Source organism: Myxocyprinus asiaticus, chromosome 24 (assembly GCF_019703515.2).
Source record: "Myxocyprinus asiaticus isolate MX2 ecotype Aquarium Trade chromosome 24, UBuf_Myxa_2, whole genome shotgun sequence".
Taxonomy (NCBI): domain Eukaryota; kingdom Metazoa; phylum Chordata; class Actinopteri; order Cypriniformes; family Catostomidae; genus Myxocyprinus; species Myxocyprinus asiaticus.
Genome location: NC_059367.1, coordinates 465,325 through 484,132, shown reverse-complemented (window position 1 = coordinate 484,132; position 18,808 = coordinate 465,325). Strand labels below are relative to the sequence as shown.

Here is an 18,808-nt window from a genome sequence, read left to right as displayed (position 1 = left end):
CATTCCCCGTCTCTCTTCTCAACAGTTCCTTGTAACTTTTAACTGTCTTGTCTAATGATAAAAGGCAAATATCAATAAAACTAATATCATATATACCATCTGCTAATATGCACATATCTCATTTACACAGATGTAATAAACCAACCTCACAAAACTTGAGCAGATCCAACATCCTGTGGAGCACTCATTTATTTACCTCTAAAGCATGTATTATAACGGTCTCTCCTCAACAGTTCCCTGTAACTTTTCTATTGATAAAAGGCAAATATCAATAAACTAATATCATATACCATCTGCTAATATGCACATATCTCATTTAAACAGATGTAATAAAACAACCTCACAAAACTTGAGCAGATCCAACATCCTGTGGAGCGCTCATTTATTTACCTCTAAAGCATGTATTATAACAGTCTCTCCTCAACAGTTCCCTGTATAACACTAATACCATATACCGTCTGCAAATATGCACATCTCATTTAAACAGATTTAATAAACCAACCTCACAAAACTTGAGCAGATCCAGTATCCTGTGGAGCGCTCATTTACCTCTAAAGCATGTATTATAACAGTCTCTCCTCAACAGTTCCCTGTAACTTTCCTAATGATAAAATGCAAATATTAATAAAACATCTACTATATACTATCTGCTAATATGCACATATCTCATTTACACAGATGTAATAAACCAACCTCACAAAACTTGAGCAGATCCAACATCCTGTGGAGCGCTCATTTATTTACCTCTAAAGCATGTATTATAACAGTCTCTCCTCAACAGTTCCCTGTAACTTTTCTATTGATAAAAGGCAAATATCAATAAACTAATATCATATATCATCTGCTAATATGCACATATCTCGTTTAAACAGATGTAATAAACCAACCTCGCACAACTTGAGCAGATCCAGTATCCTGTGGAGCGCTCATTTATTTACCTCTAAAGCATGTATTATAACAGTCTCTCCTCAACAGTTCCCTGTAACTTTCCTAATGATAAAAGGCAAATATCAATAAACTAATATCATATATACCATCTGCTAATTTGCACATATCTCATTTATACAGATGTAATAAACCAACCTCACGAAAATCCAGCTCGCATATCCAATCATCCAGAATCAAAAGTTCCTCTAATTCACAAATCATGATGGTCAGTCCATGACAATCCAAGCTGGCGATCCATGTTGTTTAAACTGTCAGGAGATTGCTGTTCCCTGGATCCGATGAGCGCACAAGTGCAACTTTAATGTAAATGTGCTTCACGTGTGCTAATAGTAAATGTCATATTCACTATGCACTGTATGTACAATTGGTTTGATTCCGTCTTTTATGAGAAAATGCTATTACTAATGCGCACGTCATCCATGGTTGCTGGACTACTGTGTGTACTGGTATTTCCTTCCTAATATATTAACAATTTCTTCATGTGCAAATAAATTACTAAAATTTGACTAAACAGAAATCAGAAGAAACTGCTGTCTACCATTTAAAATACAGTTTTATTTTTTTAGATTATTTTTTACAAGTTAAAGTGTTGTGTGAAATTGAGTAAATATAGTGCTAAATAAGAGTTTATAATAATTTTTTTAAGCAATTTTAATGCTTATGTTATTTACTATATTAAATTGTGTTATATATCGGCATTGTATCAGCCACCCTGCTCTCTGAATATCATGCATCGGCCAATAAAAAACCCATATCAGTCGACCATTACTACTATTTTATATTTCTGGCAACTTCCCAGCTCCATGGTTTATCATTTTCCAATATTGTCTATCATTGTCTGTCTATGACTGTCACAATCGACATCGGGGTCATTTGTCAGATATCGTCAATATCCGATTACATTGTCCTATTGCCCAGCTCTATTCTACTCTACACAATCTTGACCCAAGAGCAATATTTTAGGTGATGAACTCTTATGTTTACTTGGTGATTTCCATTTAGAACAGGCTATTAGGGTTGCTCTATTGGTCCTGCTATTCATTCAATTGTTTTAATAATTATGCCTGAATTCTCTAATGTTGATTCATTAAATGCATGTCATGTTCTACATTTAATGTAGCCTTCAATGATCATAATGCAAGTCAAGCACGTCACAGATAAATGCCCCCTTTTCAGCTGAATTTAGCGTTGGATTTGGCTGTTGGAAGTATTTTAAATGGGTAGCTTAAAAACACAATGTTTTTTGAGTATTTTCTGAGGGTTTCTTTCTTTATAGACTAGTCACTTCAGAGAAATTAGACATTCCATACATCCCTATAATTTACATGAGATTTTCATGCCTGGAAAACACTCAAATAAATACATTTAAAATTCCCTGACATTTACAGGTTTTCCATGCTCTGGAAAAAAGGCTAAAATCACAATTCATTATGCAAATTGTATAATGACATTATCGCTGTTGGTTAAATTTTGAGTACTAAACATTCCATAAATGTCAACAGGAGATTTTAAAAGTTTAATATTTAATTTCTTAAAAAAGTAAAAAAAAAAAAAAGAAAGAAAGCACACCAGAGATGGAAATGATCTGCAAATCAAGATTTGAATTGAGTCTGTATGTTAATGGAATTAAATTAACAGAAGTTTAAAACTTTAGTATTAGAGATTTAGAACAAAACCTAATCAGAATATCAGAGGAATATCAACACAGTTCTGCTGTAATGAACATGATTTTGTCTGCAGTGAGGTGTCTGTGTTCTGTACCTGTGCCTGTCGGAACATTCCGGGCTGATATTCATCCAACCAGTCGACATGCCACACCAGCAATGATCCGTCCATCGGGTGGATGCTGAAGAGCATGTCAGCTGCTCTGTTCCAGTCGCTCAGCAGCACGTCGATCTGATGATCTACAGCTGCTGCGGGGAGAGAGACAGAGCTCACACCTGCGTTATCAGCACTGTTTCCTTCATCAACATCTGTGGAGAACAAAGAGGTTCGTTATGTTTTAACTCATGTGGATCATCAGATGCTGTTATGTCAGAGTACTGGTGCGAGGAGTGTTTACCGTTCTCAATGGTGTCGCTCTGCTCTGCGCTGCTCCTCAGCTGCTGTAGAAACACCTCCATACTCAGCGTCAGGTGCAGCTCTTTGTTGTTGAGCCAGTGAACGGTGAACGAACCACCTGGTTCTTCCTCATCACAGCCGATCATAGAGGAGATGGAGGGCAGCAGAGGAATATCTGCATACAAACATTACGGTTACATCAAACGCAAAAGGAATAATTCACCCAAGAATTTAAAAAAATAAGTATTTCCTTTGGTGACACTAGTTGCACAGACATTACACAGTAGGTCATGGCCATTTTTATTCTAGGGTGAATTACTAATTTAAGAACTATTCCGTCATGCACAAGTTCATACAGTTAAAATGTTCTGTTAATTCATAATTAATCATGCTAGGCACTTGTTAATTGACACAAAGATGCTTCAGTCCAGCTTTGAACATTGCACAATAGTGAAGGTCATGTGACATCCGTGTTACCTGTGGCTGGGTTGATGCTGGCGGCGATGTGGAAATGGCAGAGCGAGTTGGCGTGCAGGATGTTGGCGCGGTGTGTGTAGTGTTTGTTCTGTTGTTGGGGCAGGGGACCGGTATATGACAGCTGAGACAAACACCTCACCTCCTCTCTCCACGAGTGCTTCAGATTCAACTGTCAGAAAACACAAAGTGACTCTTCACAAATCATCTTCATGTGTTCAACTGCTTTACTTCAGGACGACCAAATACAGTACTATTACAAATACAGAGTTCGGACACATTCTGACTAGTAGATTTCCATGATTTTTTTATGACCAAATGTCCAGAACTCAACTTCTATTGCAGCATTTTAAATGTCTCTACCATTTGTAACAAATGAAATTCAGCACTGTTTGTACAGTGGCATGAAAAAGTATGTGAACCCTTTGGAATTAGCAGGTTTTCTGCATTAATTGGTCATAAAATGTGATCTCATCTTCAAAGTCACAAGACAAACACAATGTGCTTAAGCTAACAACACACAAACAATTATAATCTTTCATGTCTTTATTGAACACATCCCATTAAACATTCACAGTGCTGTGGAGAAAGTAAGTGAACCCTTGGATTTAACAACGGTTGATCCTCCTTTGGCAGCAATAACCTCAGATTGATGTGCAGCATGTAGTGTATTGAAATGCAGCCACCTGCTTACTTCCGCGTTGCACAATAAGGTGGATACCTTGTTTATATTTATGCAGGAGTTTGGCACGAGCCTCTCCAGACAGCGCATGCATCAGAGCACTTGAGAAGCGGTTAATCTTCACGCGCAATTCATAAGCTGCTCTGGGTGACATCCGCTGTGCGGGTCAGTGAGATGCTTGGAGTTCAACAGAATGAGACACACAAACGCGCCGTTCATGGCATTTATATATTTGCTTAAAACTCCCTTATTTGGACATTAAAATATGACTGGAATGTGAAGTGCACAATAATCGCGATTAAATAACTGCGATCAGACATTTATTTAATAATAATTGCATCAGGCCTACAGAACGGCCATCTGGCCATCATCTTTCCAACTTCTCATATCACTCTGCAATCTCTACAAGTAAACGAATGAAACCATTTTAACCCAAATCGATGTTTCATGTACATTTATTTATTTAGTTGGTTAGTAGCGGTGTAAAGAGTGCTTTGCGTCGGGGTACTGATCACCCTGTCAGGGTTTATTTTGCCTGCGGTACATTATCCCTTACTTAGCATTGTTTTACCATGCCAGTTGTGACACTATCAGAACAGACCAGTTGAGAAGCTCTGCTTTAATGCATTTATGATGTGCTATATAACACAATCTATAAACACCACATTCAATACATTCATCAAATACATGATTGTGTATTTCAAAGCTCTCTTCAGCATCTCACCTCCAGTGGGTTCTGGTTCTTGCTGTTGCTGTTGCTGGAGGACTTCTTCATGCTGTTTGGTTTGAGGACGTCACTACTACTGTTCTTGTTTTGATTGTGTCTGACTCCAGACAGCAGACAGTCACTAGGCAAAAGTGTTTCAGCCCACAGTCGACACACACTGTCTTTGCAGCAGGTGAGCAGGACGTTACACACCGCACCTCTGGATGAGAAACACACAGCGGTCAGTGAACACGTCACACGTCTGCAAGAGCGTCTCTCACACCTGAACTCACCTGGGCAGGTACTTGCTGATGTTCCTCCAGGAGAAGCCAGTGATGGAGCGAGGGTGAGCCAGGTAAATAAACAAGAAGTTGATCTCTGACACGGAGCCCGTGTCGAGAGGGGTGAACAATCTGGTGACGTCTGCCTGCCATTTACTGGTGCTGTACCACACCTTCACCAGACAGTCATCCTGAAACAATCCATCAAACTGGTCTTACTTCAATGCTGAACATTACACATGCTCAATATCCGCCTGTTAAAAGCAAAGAGAACTGGATTCTTTTTTACTCAGTTCACTTTTTTGGCCATTAAAGTGGTCTGTCTTTCAAAGAGAACTCTAGTGTGAAACACTCATGAGTGAGCATACACCAGACACACAGAAAACACACCTGTCCTGCAGTCGCGAAAAACTCTCCATCCGGTGAAAACTTGATGAAGTGTGTTGGAGCAGCAGTCCTGTAATGGGAATGAGAGATTTGACTGGAGTATGTGACACGTAACCAGTGAAACTCAGCGTGATGTTATGAATGAACACACACTTGCAGTGCCAGATGCATCTCCATGAGCTCTGCGGATCAGTCTGCGTTTCCTCTGCAGTATCTGCGCTGACATGCACATTACACCACAACTGCAGACACGCCGAGCCGGTCAGGAGACACGTACCTGCAAACAGCATTACAGGAGACAGGTGAGGCATGTCTCTCACACAGAAGAAGTCAAACGCTTTTTATACTGACACAGGTGATGACGTACCGCTGGGGTGCCACGTCAGGATGTGAGCCACTGACTGCAACACGAACTGCCCGCTCTTCTGCCACTGATAGTTCAGTTTCTGATGAACACAACAACAATCAACAACATCACAAAGAACTGTACATTTCAAAACAGAACATGCTTTGTCCAATAGAAACTCACTTTTTGTGCTTTTCCTTGTGGACTGACCTCCACTGGCTCAAACAGACAGATAATGTTTCCGTAAGATGCTGCAATCTGTTGGTATCAAAAGATTTAGACATTTAAGCTCTAGATCTAATGAGAAGTTTACTCCTGTTCAGTTACTAATCAAACTCTTACCGAGGTTGAGTTAACTGACATTTATCAAATTATAACAACATTTTAAAACGCTGTTTTTACTTTTAAAAATCAAAACAGCACAGAGGCAGTTCAAAACATACATTTGTTTCCTGGACATACGTCTGTAAAGTAAAATCATTTTATTAGGCTACCGCGGACGTCTGTAAGGTTAACCGTCAATTCGCATGGGATAAGTGATGTCTGTATAAATCACAGAAATGAGAGTGTCGACTGCATTTACACACTGCTGTCACACGTAACTGATCCATCAGAAAATGTATGCTATTTATCAGTGCTGATTAATTATGAAGTATTAAACGTGCACATGCTGTATCTGGGATTATCGGAAGTATCCTACAGTACACTATTGAATTAAAAATATCTACAATCTTTTCACATTATGTACTTTTATTTGCTCAAATCACAAAATTAGCACTTGTGTCCTTTTCTAATTTTCCTAATCAATATAAATCATGTTTGTTTCTCATGCATCAGTCCAAACACAACAGCCAGCGTTAGATGAAGTTTTGAAGCGTGTCTTACATTTTCTGGTGTCTTCTCAAAGACCAGCATCCACTTCAGACACTTGGTGAACTTTAGAAACAATGAGTTAAAGGGTTCACAGGCTGGACAGTACACATTCATTGACTGTTTACCAACATGTCAATTTGCACGGGATAAGTATAACAGGGGTTGTTTAGAGCGTTTGTCAGGTAAAAGACGCTATTATCTTTACCGCCGTGGGAACGTGTAGCCTGCAAAAAGTCTGGAGAAATTACTGACTGTTAATTAGGCTGCTGCATTACCCCACGTCCCCATATAAAATAACCACATCCAAATAGGGCTTTTTTTTTTTTTTTTTTTTTTTTTTAAGTAGCCTACATCAAGGCATCGTTTGTGCAGTTGTTATTTGCACCATGAAATATTAGGTCGTATGCCAATATGAACAATATGCAAAAAAATTAACAAGAATGTTGACAAAGAAATTATGCCTAATTTCTTTCTCATTTCATGCTTCTCCAACAGCGCTCTCGCCCATGAGCACTGTGAGAGAGGATTGGAGCGATGACTTTTGAACGTTAGAGTTGAGCAATCGCACGTGAGCGAATATTTGAGCGGAGCAACAACTCGCTCAGCTCCGCTCACATGCTCTGTATAGTAGTGATATGTGTGTGTGAATATAGTACTCATTCCTCTTGTAATAAACAAAGAAATATAAAATCCTGTGATATGAAGTAATCATAAAAATATGATTTATGGAAGTGCATGGTCTTTAATGTTTGTTTGTTGGTTTTTAATGCCATGCCAGCTTCTATGGCTATTTCCATGGCGAGAAATGTGTAAGGAATTCTATAAAAGGTTTTTAAAATCTATTTTTCCTAAAAACTCTAAAATTGCGTTCGGTTTGACTTTGTTAAAAATGTCTTCCAGAGTGCTGACTGAATAAAAAAGGTTTCTCATGGGGTTAAGACCAGTACAGTTTATTAAAACATGTTTCAGGGATAATGGATTCTGGCAGAAGGTACATGTTGGCAAATCTTCTCCCAATATTAAAAACTTGTGTCATCCTGGAGTGACCTGTTCGACAGCGGGTGTAGACGATCTGGTCCCAGCGATTTGAAAACAGAGAGGAACTTCTTTTGCCAACAATAGGGCTGATTTCATGGAGTTTGTTCATGGTGCATTGATCCCACTCAGCTTGCCATTTGTTTTTAATATATGAATTTATTATAGGTTTTAGGTCAGTGGGAGGTATTGGACACTTTTGATAAGGCCTCTTTTGCAGCAGTGTCTGCTTCCTCATTTCCTGGGATTCCACAGTGTCCATGTACCCAGCAGAAGCAGATATGGAAACTTTGGGCCTCCAAATCCAGCAGCTTGCATAGCATCTTTTCAAGCATTGGGTGATCATTTTTTAAAGATGACATTGCCTGAAGACATGATTTTGAATCTGAAATGATCAGAAAGTTTCTCTGCTGCATAGTCTTTATGAAGTCCAGTGCTAAGACGATAGCGTTTGCCTCTGCTGTAGAAACTGAGCTGTGATTGGGGACGGATATTCCTTTTTTTTATGGTTGATCACAAATGCAGATGATACATGATCCTCAGATTTTGATCCATCTGTATATATAGGGATATGTGATGGAACTATTTCTCTAATGAAAAGGAGTTGTTGTTGAAAGTAATTTGGATGGGTTTCAGATTTTTTTTTTCTTGTTAAGCCTAAGATTATTTTTGGTTTTTTAAAGTTCCAGGGGAACTGTACTGAAGGGGAACTGTACTGAAGTGTGTCTGATCCAGTATGCTCAGATCTACTTTGAGATTTAGTAAATGTGGTTTGATCCGTAGTCCAAAAGGACGGATATGTCTTGGTTTTTGTTCGTATAGGTTTGACAAAGGGGTTGAGAAAACAGGATGGTAGGCTGGGTTTTCTTTGTTGGTCTTCAGCTTTGTTGTATACTGTAGGGCTAGTTTGAGGCGTCTGTTCTCCAGAGAAAGTTCATTTGCTTCTACATGCAAACTTTGAATTGCCGATGTCCTAAAGGCCCCTAAAGCCAGACGTATGCCTTGATGATGTACTGTGTCCAAGAGTCAGATATATGATTTCCTGGCTGATCCATACACTATACTTTCATAATCCAGGCGTGATCGAATTAGTGCTCTGTAGAGATTTAAAAGAACTGAACTTTCTGCACCCCTGCACCTTTCTGATAAAATTCAGTTTACTGTCAAGAGTTACTCCAAGGAATTTGGTTTCCTTAACAACTCTGATGTGTTCACCATCCATGAATATCTCTGGGTCAAGATTTACATTTACATTTATGCATTTGGCAGATGCTTTTATCCAAAGCGACTTACAGTGCCCTGATTACAGGGACAATCCCCCTGGAGCAACCTGGAGTTAAGTGTCTTGCTCAAGGACACAATGGTGGCAGCTGTGGGGATCAAACCAACAACCTTCTGATTACCAGTTCAGTGCTTTAGTCCACTACGCCACCACCACTCCATGAAGATGACGAGAGCGTCTTTGAAAACTTAAAACCATTCGATACTGACCAGGACTGCATTCTGTTAATTGTCCGGGTCTTTAATGACCCTATACACTAGGGCTGGGCGATGTGTACAAAATATTTTATCGATAATCGGCTTAAAAAATATTGCGATATCCGATTACATTGTCAACCACCCTGCCGAGGGTCATTGAATATTTTTTCTTTATCGATTTTGCTTTAAAAATTAAATTAATTTATTGAAGCACAAAAAACTTAAATACATTTCTAAATTCAAATTGCACTGTAAACATAACTATAAAAGCAAGTAAAATAACGAAGTGATCAAAAATCGTATATAACCACCTTCCCAAATCCAAACATTTACCGCCTCTAACGGCCTCATTTGCCATCACGCAAGTATTCGTCTACGACAACAAGAGGAAAATGACTAATAGCCCCAAAATTAAGAACTAAAGACAATTACTGATGTAAAGATAATAATAATAATCAATTGAAATATAAATATACCATTACCTATAGAAAGTTCTACACAACCCACATAATTTCTACTTTCAAAATGGCTAAAACAGTTTGTTACTTCACTTAGTCTGTGCTTAAATGAATAGAAAACACCAGTTTTTATATTAGGTGTAAGTCTAATAAATTCCCTTGTGTTCCCAAAATAATGCTGCTAAATGTGTGTTCTTATCGTATCTGTGTTTGTGTTGCGTTAATACAGTTAATGCTGCCTAAAGACAATAAAACAGAACTCAATTTTAGGTTCAAGGTGAACGTGGTCTTGTATTATTTTATGATTGAATCACTTTCGTGTTTGTTTCTTTAATACAAAGATATATTTGAGTGAATCTGCAGAGTTGTGTTCACAATGCATGTTACCCGTGAATAAAGCGAACTAAACTCACAGCACCTCCTGAGATGGTCTTTTACAGCATTCTCATACACAACACTATTCTTGCAAACAGTTTTCAGATGAATGAAACAGAGAAGAGTGAGAACTCTTTACATGTTCCACGAGACGCTCCCGCTGCACACCACTGAACAAACAGCGCATCAGACACGGGCATTGACGGCTTTTCTGTTGTCTGTTCTTAAAAATATAATAAAGTGTGTTTCTTCAAGCGCTTGTCTTTGTGTTTAACAGCATTACTTGTCATGTGTTACTCAGAAACGATGAGCAAACTTACCCGTGCATGAAATACCTGCATTTGGACGAGCAGCTTGCGAATAAGAAGCTTGGTCGCATTTGGCGGGTTACGGGTGCTGATTTCACACCCTGGGCTACTCTTTAATATATCTGGTGACTGCCCAGATTCATGGTTTTGCCATTTCCTGATATTGCCGATCATCGTCTGTCAACGAGTGTCGCAATCGACATCGGGAGATTTGTAAGACATTGTCGATGTTCGATTACATCGTCCAGTCGCCCAATTAATTAATAAAAATTATATCTTTTTTCAATTTAGCTTTTTTTGTTTTGTTACTCATTTCAGAAGAGAAAGGTTGAGGAATACTAAAGAGGTGTGGGCATAACTCCAAAAAATAGGGGGTGGAATCAGGTCCCGGGTCACTAAAGACCAGAGTTATGCATTAAAGGGTTAATACAAATTCAGACTTGTCATTCATGATTTTAGTGCATAAATCTTTCTTAGCTTTTTGCACAAATACAGTGGACTATAAATTATCATTTTTAAAATACTCAATTTGTTCATATTGCCTATATAAAACCATATCAAACCAAAATGAACAAAGCGAAATGCCATACATCTACACCGATCAGCCACAACATTAAAACCACCTGCCTAATATTGTGTAGATCCCCCTTTGTGCCACCAAAACAGCACCAACCCGCAGGAGATCAGCAGTTACAGAAATACTCAAACCAGCCCAATCATCCATGTGATTATCTAATCAGCCAATCGTGTGGCAGCAGTGCAGTGCATAAACTCATGCAGATACGGGTCAGGAGCTTCAGTTAATGTTCACATCAACCATCAGAATGGGGAAATCTCAGTGATTTGGAGCGTGGCATGATTGTTGGTGCCAGATGGGCTGGTTTGAGTATTTCTGGGACTTTCACACACAACAGTCTCTAGAATTTACTCTGAATGGTGCCAAAAACAAAAAACATCCAGTGACCGGCAGTTCTGTGGACAGAAACACCTTGTTGATGAGAGAGGTCAACAGAGAATGGCCAGACTGGTTTGAACTGACAAAGTCTACGGTAACTCAGATAACCACTCTGTACAATTGTGCTGAGAAGAATATCATCTCTGAATGCTATTCGTGAGATACGGGTTGGCGCTGTTTTGGTGGCACAAGGGGGACCTACACAATATTAGACAGGTGCTTTTAATGTTGTGGCAGATAACTGTGGAGAACATGAAAAAGAGACAAATAATAAAATGTTTAGACTGAATCCAAAACGTAAGACTGCACATCCCAGCTTACCTTTTGACAACTGCCACGCTATCTCACCTAAACCTGCTAATAATAACCAGGGGCATAATGGTATTTTTTAACTATAATAACCAAACGGAACTTTTTGCCACTGATTTCCAAATGCAACTGATAACGAAAAAATTATTCACATATATCAAGTTATAAATAGCAATGACTCTGTCTCTTTGTGGTGATGCATAACAGTTTTACTCTTAAAGCCTTCTCATTACATTTTCAATTTTTGTGAGTGAATTGTCATTTTCTTACGAATATTTTCTTGTGCACCCGAGATAACAGCACAATTTGGGAACTGCTGAAATAGACTGAAACTGTACACCCCAGTCCATGAAATGACAGATAATGATTATTTTAAATGAAACCGCTGAGCTGCACAAACACACAGATCTGCAGTCAGTTATAAACAGTGTTTGAGGTGCAGCAGGTAAATGATGCCAGCGGTTCTTTTGTGAGCAGTCAGCACTAATTATACACATGATTAACTTCTGTATTCAGCTGTAGATGAAGCGCAGGTCAGTGAATCTGAAACTATCAGCAATTTATTCCTGACGCTACAGTGATATAGACGTGACTCATAGCAAAACATATCGGAACTTCCACAACTTCCCCACAATGTCTATTACAAACCAAAACTATTATTAAACATGACCAGAGCTGCTGTTTTAAAGCAGACATCAAACAGATGACTGTCAACAGTGTTTGATAGACAGAGAATTATCATGCTGACAGCTAATGAAAGTCAATATCATGAATACTAAACACAACCAATATCCCATTTTCTTACGGCCATTTTTATTTCACATAATTAAAATGACAGACAGAAGATGATGTCGAAATGGAGAAGTGTGCGTGTCTGTATCTGGGATTATTAGAAGAAATTGATTGTAATACGTGGCGAAATATAATAGAACAGGTGGCATTATAGCGAGCCTGTAGTCCTATATTACACTCATGAATATAAAATATGGACAGACCGTTCACATTATGTAATTTTATTCCTCCCTCTGGAAAACGTGTTGCGAAACACGGGGTGTGTCCGAACCACACATAAAAACTTAAACACTCCTCTTCTCTCTGCTCAAGCTACACAATGTTGTGCTTTTTGTGAATTTCAGTGTCTTTATATAACTTTTGGTATAATATGACCCCGTATAACTCCGTTATTAATGATCTGTCTCTGTACATCTGTTATGATTTATTTTTCTTCATTTAAGTTAATTACTCCCTCCATATCCCTTTTCACTTATGCCTTTTATTATCTGTAGCCTATACTAATTATTTTGGCACTTTTAATTTCTCTTTTTGTTTTTCTGTTCTGAAAACTCTTGTCTGTTATTGCAATACAATAAAAAAAAGATATCAATGGTGTCTTCTCGTTGGCCAACATCCACTTCAGATACTTGAAGAACTTCTAATAAGGCTCACAGGCTGGACGGTGCAGAGTCGCTGTTTTTACCAGCATGTCAATCACACTGGATTAATATAAAATGGGTTATTTTAACCGGGCATTTTGGTTAAAGACGCCATAATATTTACCAGCTCTGGAATGCGCAGTCTATAAAAAGTCTGGAAAAACTTCCTTCACGAATAAAGGTAATGTCATTGTCTTTAATGAAATTGAGGAAAACTCGAGTTTCCATCAGATTAATTTTGATGCTCTAAAAAAAATATCCTTGGATGGAAATGTAGTTAATGAGCTCAAAAGAGTTTCAGATTTGACAGCAGTTTAATTTTCATTATTCATTCAAGATCAATATCAACACATTCAATCACAAGACACACTTGATATTAAAGAAACCAATTAAACAAGTATTTTCCAAATTACAATGTCATTCTTTCAAGAGTTTGACATGTCTGATGTGAACGACAGTATTTAAAATAAAGGCCCAAATATACTTTATACGAAATCGATGAACGAACGTGTGTGACGTCATTTAGAACAAAATCTGGCCAAAGACGGGGTTTTTGTGTTCGTTTCGGTGATTCGTAACCGGGCGAACTTTTAGGAACACTTCTAACTGACTGCTAAACACCTTCTTACTGCCATTGGTCCATGTCATCGGTAGGTGTGGCCTGAAGCTCCACCTACCTTGAGGATAATTCCTGTCCACAGCATTCAGTCAACAAGAACACACCGGCGTGTAGTTATTACCGAGCTGGAGCAAATTTATCAACATCTGTACGATCGTTCGCTTGGAGACATTTTCCAAGACCATGTCGTACGATTTTGTTTTGTTTTATTAGTCACAAAAGGAATCAAATCTACTGAAATACTCTCAAGTGCTCATTCACTCATGTGCCATCTGCAGTGAAAGCCATTCACACATCTGCCCAAAGTAACATGTGCCCCTCTTATCATCATTCTATGTATTTATTCTACACATTAACACTTTTATACACTCATCTTTGCAGATGAATGAGGGTCAATGACGTGACACTCATTTATTACATTATTGAAAAATACATTACAAATGCAGTTCACACAAAACACTTGAATACAGCTCTACTATGATGAACATGTTTCAGTTTTTGATTTCAAAGTCATTTTGATCTTTTTTCTGAGGTTTAAAGTGAAAAATGTCATGTGGTGCAACCATCCGGAGACAGAAAACATCAAAGTCTCATTAAAAGCTGAAATTCTTAAAAATAAAAATGTTGGCATGAGTTGTGCTGAATAATCTTTTATTATTATGTCTTAAAAAAATGCAGTGAAACAATTTTATTTTTAAATATGGTTAATATTTGAAAAACTTTTGTCGACCAAATTAAAGTCATGTGGTGTAACCAACATGCAGGTAAAAATGTTGTTGTTAAGTGACAAAAATCATAAAACAGAGAAGATCTCTTTAGATCCGCAAGACTGTGTGAAGATTTAAAAACAAATTTGTCATATCTTTAAATATCAATATTTGGTTCAGGTCATTTGGTGTAACCATGAGAAAACTTCTTAATATTATACAGAAATACTCAAACCAGCCCATCTGGCACCAACAATCATCCATGTGATTATCTAATCAGCCAATCGTGTGGCAGCAGTGCATAACATCATGCAGATACGGGTCAGGAGCTTCAGTCAATGTTCACATCAACCATCAGAATGGGGAAAAATATGTGATGTCAGTGATCTGGAGTGTGGCATGATTGTTGGTGCCAGATGGGCTGGTTTGAGTATTTCTGGGACTTTCACACACAACAGTCTCTAGAATTTACTCAGAATGGTGCCAAAAACACAAAACATCCAGTGAGCGGCATTTCTGTGGATGGAAACACCTTGTTGATGAGAGAGTTCAACAGAGAATGACCAGACTGATTTGAACTGATAAAGTCTACGGTAACTCAGATAACCGCTCTGTACAATTGTGGTGAGAAGAATATCATCTCTGAATGCTGTTCTGAGATGCGGGTTGGCGCTCTTTTGGTGGCACGAGGGGACCTACACAGTATTAAACAGGTGCTTATCTGATCAGTGTATTACTTTAAATCATCATTGAGTGGTTAAAACAGCTTCTTTTACTGACCTCATGTGAATTCTACTCACAGAATGAGGCATCAAGTCATTGTTTAAATGTTCGTAAATAGTATATCGTTGCTCGGCTGTTTCAAACGTCTTTTTACCCCTGAACGAAGAACACAGAAGAACTTCTGTCTGTCTGTCTGTCTTACCTGTCCCCCCTGCAGTGAGCAGTCCACACAGCCCACCTGTATGTTACCGTGTTTGGCTCCGGGGATGATCTGGATCCGCTCAAAGTCACTGCCCAGAATGACAATGTCACAGCCCGAGGCGTATGCCTGTTACAAGACAACAACAACTGCTGGAGTTTGACATATTTGCTCCAATCAAACACTGTGAGCAAATAAAACACGTATATCTGTCATGAAATCCCTACACTACACACACACACAGTAAATCGAGCGTGTTGAATAGGAACCCAGAGACACAGCCGAATGCGGTCCGTGAACATCTACACAGTATTTCTGGAGGCTTCTTTACCGTGAAAGGCTGATTGTTGATGCGTCCCACAGAGAAGCAGTTGTCTCCGGGGTTCACGGCCCCTGTGAGCACCTGATGTAGGTTCATTGTTTTTGGCACACTTGAGATTCAGCTCGAACCCCTGAAACAAAAAACATGAAGAATCAGTGACTGATGGAGACCAGAAGACAAAACCAATAACTATCATTGACCTACTGTCAAATCTGCCTTCATTAGATCTAAACTGCTGTATACACACATTTAAAGCATTCGATTACTGAAGAAATGTGATTTATACAGCTTTTCTCCATGAAATACAGATTTAAAAAGAATATACAGTGGACAGACACCACAAATCAATCCCAAGACCACACTCATCTGAACCAGATCCCACCAAAAACACATAATCTTTCACATATACAATATAAACAGTGCACATGTATATAGTACACATATATTGTATATATTTTACTCGAGTGATTAAAGTTTTACAATCATTCTCCGTATTTAAATGTATATATATCATAAACTCATGTCCATATATAACAGTAACTGTATCATAAATCCTCGTATTTCTCCGTTTATATCTTTATATTTAAATGATTATATAATGTGATCTTGTGTGATGTGTCACTCACGTGACGTCTGTCATAACTGAAACTCTGAATCTTTACATACTTTCAAATGTTTAAACTGTCCAATGTGTTATTTGTGATCCGGCAGCATGTTTACCTTTAATATTCAATAATCTGTGTGTTTAATAAACTAAAAGTTTTATATTTTCTGTCGAAGGATCCAGTCACAGCTCGAGCTGTAGAGCTAACAGCATCCTGACAGCTTTAACGATAATATTATAATATCTGAACGACACACTTCTGTACTGTTTAAATGATTAATGACATTAAACGAATGATTCATTCACGTCTGATGATTTTAATTGGAAACTGTTGATGTTATTAGCATGTAGCATTAGCATGACCGCAGCCGAACATCATAAATGAGAAGTAATGACTTAATTCACACACGCCTTACCTCAGAAACGGGTTTCATTGATGCTTAAATTCTAATATAACGTGTGTGCCTCTCATTATGAGAGATAATTAACACATACACACACACACACTGTGCTTTAATGATGTTTGTGTGCGGAGACTCTGGTGAGCGGGCCGGAAGTGAAGCGCGCACTGCATCATGGGAAATGTAGTTCCTGACCGCTGCACTCTACACGAAGAGTCACATGTTTACTGTCACATTCATGTACAAACACATTCGATTTCATAAAAACTCAAAACATTACTTTACAGAATATTAGTTCACAGGGGTGCTTTAAATAACACTTCTAAACAGTATTAGATATTTCTGCAGTTTATGTATAATATGAAATATACACGTTTACAAGTCATTCAAATGTGTGTGGAGGCAGAATGAAGTGACCTGCTCTTACATAAAACAACTGTGAACTTAAACTGTTAGTCAACATGATAATAACCATAAAACACACAGTGCTTACATATTAAACATAATACAGCACATATGTAATATGTTAAGTATACACTACCAGTCAAAATTGTATTTTTAAACATTAATAATGGGTTCATTTCATTCTGATCATTTTGTTTACGAAACCAAAAAGCAGATGGGTTTAATCACAGGAAATTTTCAGAATTACACCACTTCCGGTCGCCCAAAAAATGGCAACCGGAAGTGGTGCTCTCTCTTTTTCGTAGAACATATGCTTTGATTCTGAAGGAAACTGCTATCACACATTTTTTTGCCTAAATGTACGATGTAGATGTTGCATTCTGTGCAATGCTGAAGACCTTTTAGACAACTACAAACAGTTATACGTGCACAGTTAATCCAGATACAAGGACAAATAATGAGGTTAAAAGTACATTTCTCAGTTGTTTCCAAGTCTTCACTGAATTGTTAGATATAATGAATTAAAACAGAAGTGATGCTGCTGGTTTCGACTGAGAAGCAGATCTGTAATTAAACAAATAATTTGGCCTGCACAATATGACGTTTAGTCCAAATATCCCCATGCAGTGAGAGAGATTTGAGCTATTAATTGATTTTAGATGGCTAGATATATACAGTATTTGCAATATTTTAAATATTTTTGGTGATATATTTAATATTAAGAATACATTTATTGAAAAGACGTTATTCTACATAGGTTGCTACTTTGCTTGTTATGATTTCTATACTGATAATTCCCCCACAGTGTTGGGTATTAATGGATTACATGTAACATGGATTACATAATCAGATTACAAAAATAAAGTAATTGTAATTGGATTCAATTACATTCTAAAATACTCGGACTACAGTTAATTTTTGATGGATTACATGATTAATTATTAAAAAGGCAGCAGCAGTAAATTGTTAATAATTAATTGATCACACTAATCATTCTTTTTTCAATCTTTTGCATTTTTCATTCTAAATCAGCATACCGATATACCTAGCGTAACAGTTAAAGGATGGGCAAGGAGGAGGCAGGAACCAGCTGAACAGTAAACATAAACTTTAATGTTAAACTTAAAACCAACATAAACAAACATGCAGCACGGCCGCATGTGTCTCTCTCTCTTGAGAACTGGTGCCTCCGGCTCCCCTTTATCTCGCTCTCCCGCTGATCAGCTGATTCAGCGCCCGGCCACGCCCTCCTCCTCTTCACACCTAGTAATGCCATTGCTGTTGATTTTATGGTCATTCATTTTAGTTAATTTTATTATCATTTTATGTTGATTTTATGTTCATTAATGTTCATAATGTTGCTTTTGTTTAATGCACCTAAAATGAACTTGATGTCTCAGTGTTCTGAATGATAAACATTGGTCATTGCTGTTAGATTTAATGTTTATTGTATGTGCATTCATGTAATGTTTAATGTTCTTTTTTATAAATGTCTGAAGGAACTCTTTTTCTTTGTAATAAAGAATGGAATACATTTTTATCCTACTCAAATTAAGAATTAGGTTGGAAGTAATCCAAAAGTAATCCAAAAGTAATTACATTAGATTATCCCAAAAATGTAATCTACATGATTACGTTACTGATTGTATTTTTCGTCATGTCATTTGTAATCAGTACCTGATTACAATTCACAAGTAATCCGCCCAGCACTGTTCCCC

At 37.8% G+C, this 18,808-nt stretch overlaps 1 protein-coding gene across 1 annotated transcript in view; it reads right to left on the bottom strand.

The window, feature by feature from the left end:
* Window positions 1-16,839, bottom strand: part of LOC127414543 (dmX-like protein 1) — a 59,904-nt gene extending 43,065 nt beyond the window's left edge. Inside the window, exons 1-12 of the mRNA XM_051652645.1 lie at window positions 16,701-16,839; window positions 15,690-15,810; window positions 15,362-15,487; window positions 6,069-6,143; window positions 5,907-5,985; window positions 5,693-5,816; window positions 5,543-5,609; window positions 5,165-5,343; window positions 4,890-5,091; window positions 3,487-3,655; window positions 3,011-3,184; window positions 2,710-2,921 (exon numbers count right to left, since the gene is read on the bottom strand). Coding sequence (XP_051508605.1) covers window positions 2,710-2,921; window positions 3,011-3,184; window positions 3,487-3,655; window positions 4,890-5,091; window positions 5,165-5,343; window positions 5,543-5,609; window positions 5,693-5,816; window positions 5,907-5,985; window positions 6,069-6,143; window positions 15,362-15,487; window positions 15,690-15,776 — 1,494 coding nt within the window. The 5' untranslated portion in view covers window positions 15,777-15,810; window positions 16,701-16,839. The remainder of the gene's footprint in view (window positions 1-2,709; window positions 2,922-3,010; window positions 3,185-3,486; window positions 3,656-4,889; window positions 5,092-5,164; window positions 5,344-5,542; window positions 5,610-5,692; window positions 5,817-5,906; window positions 5,986-6,068; window positions 6,144-15,361; window positions 15,488-15,689; window positions 15,811-16,700) is intronic.
* Between the last annotated feature and the right edge of the window lie 1,969 nt (window positions 16,840-18,808).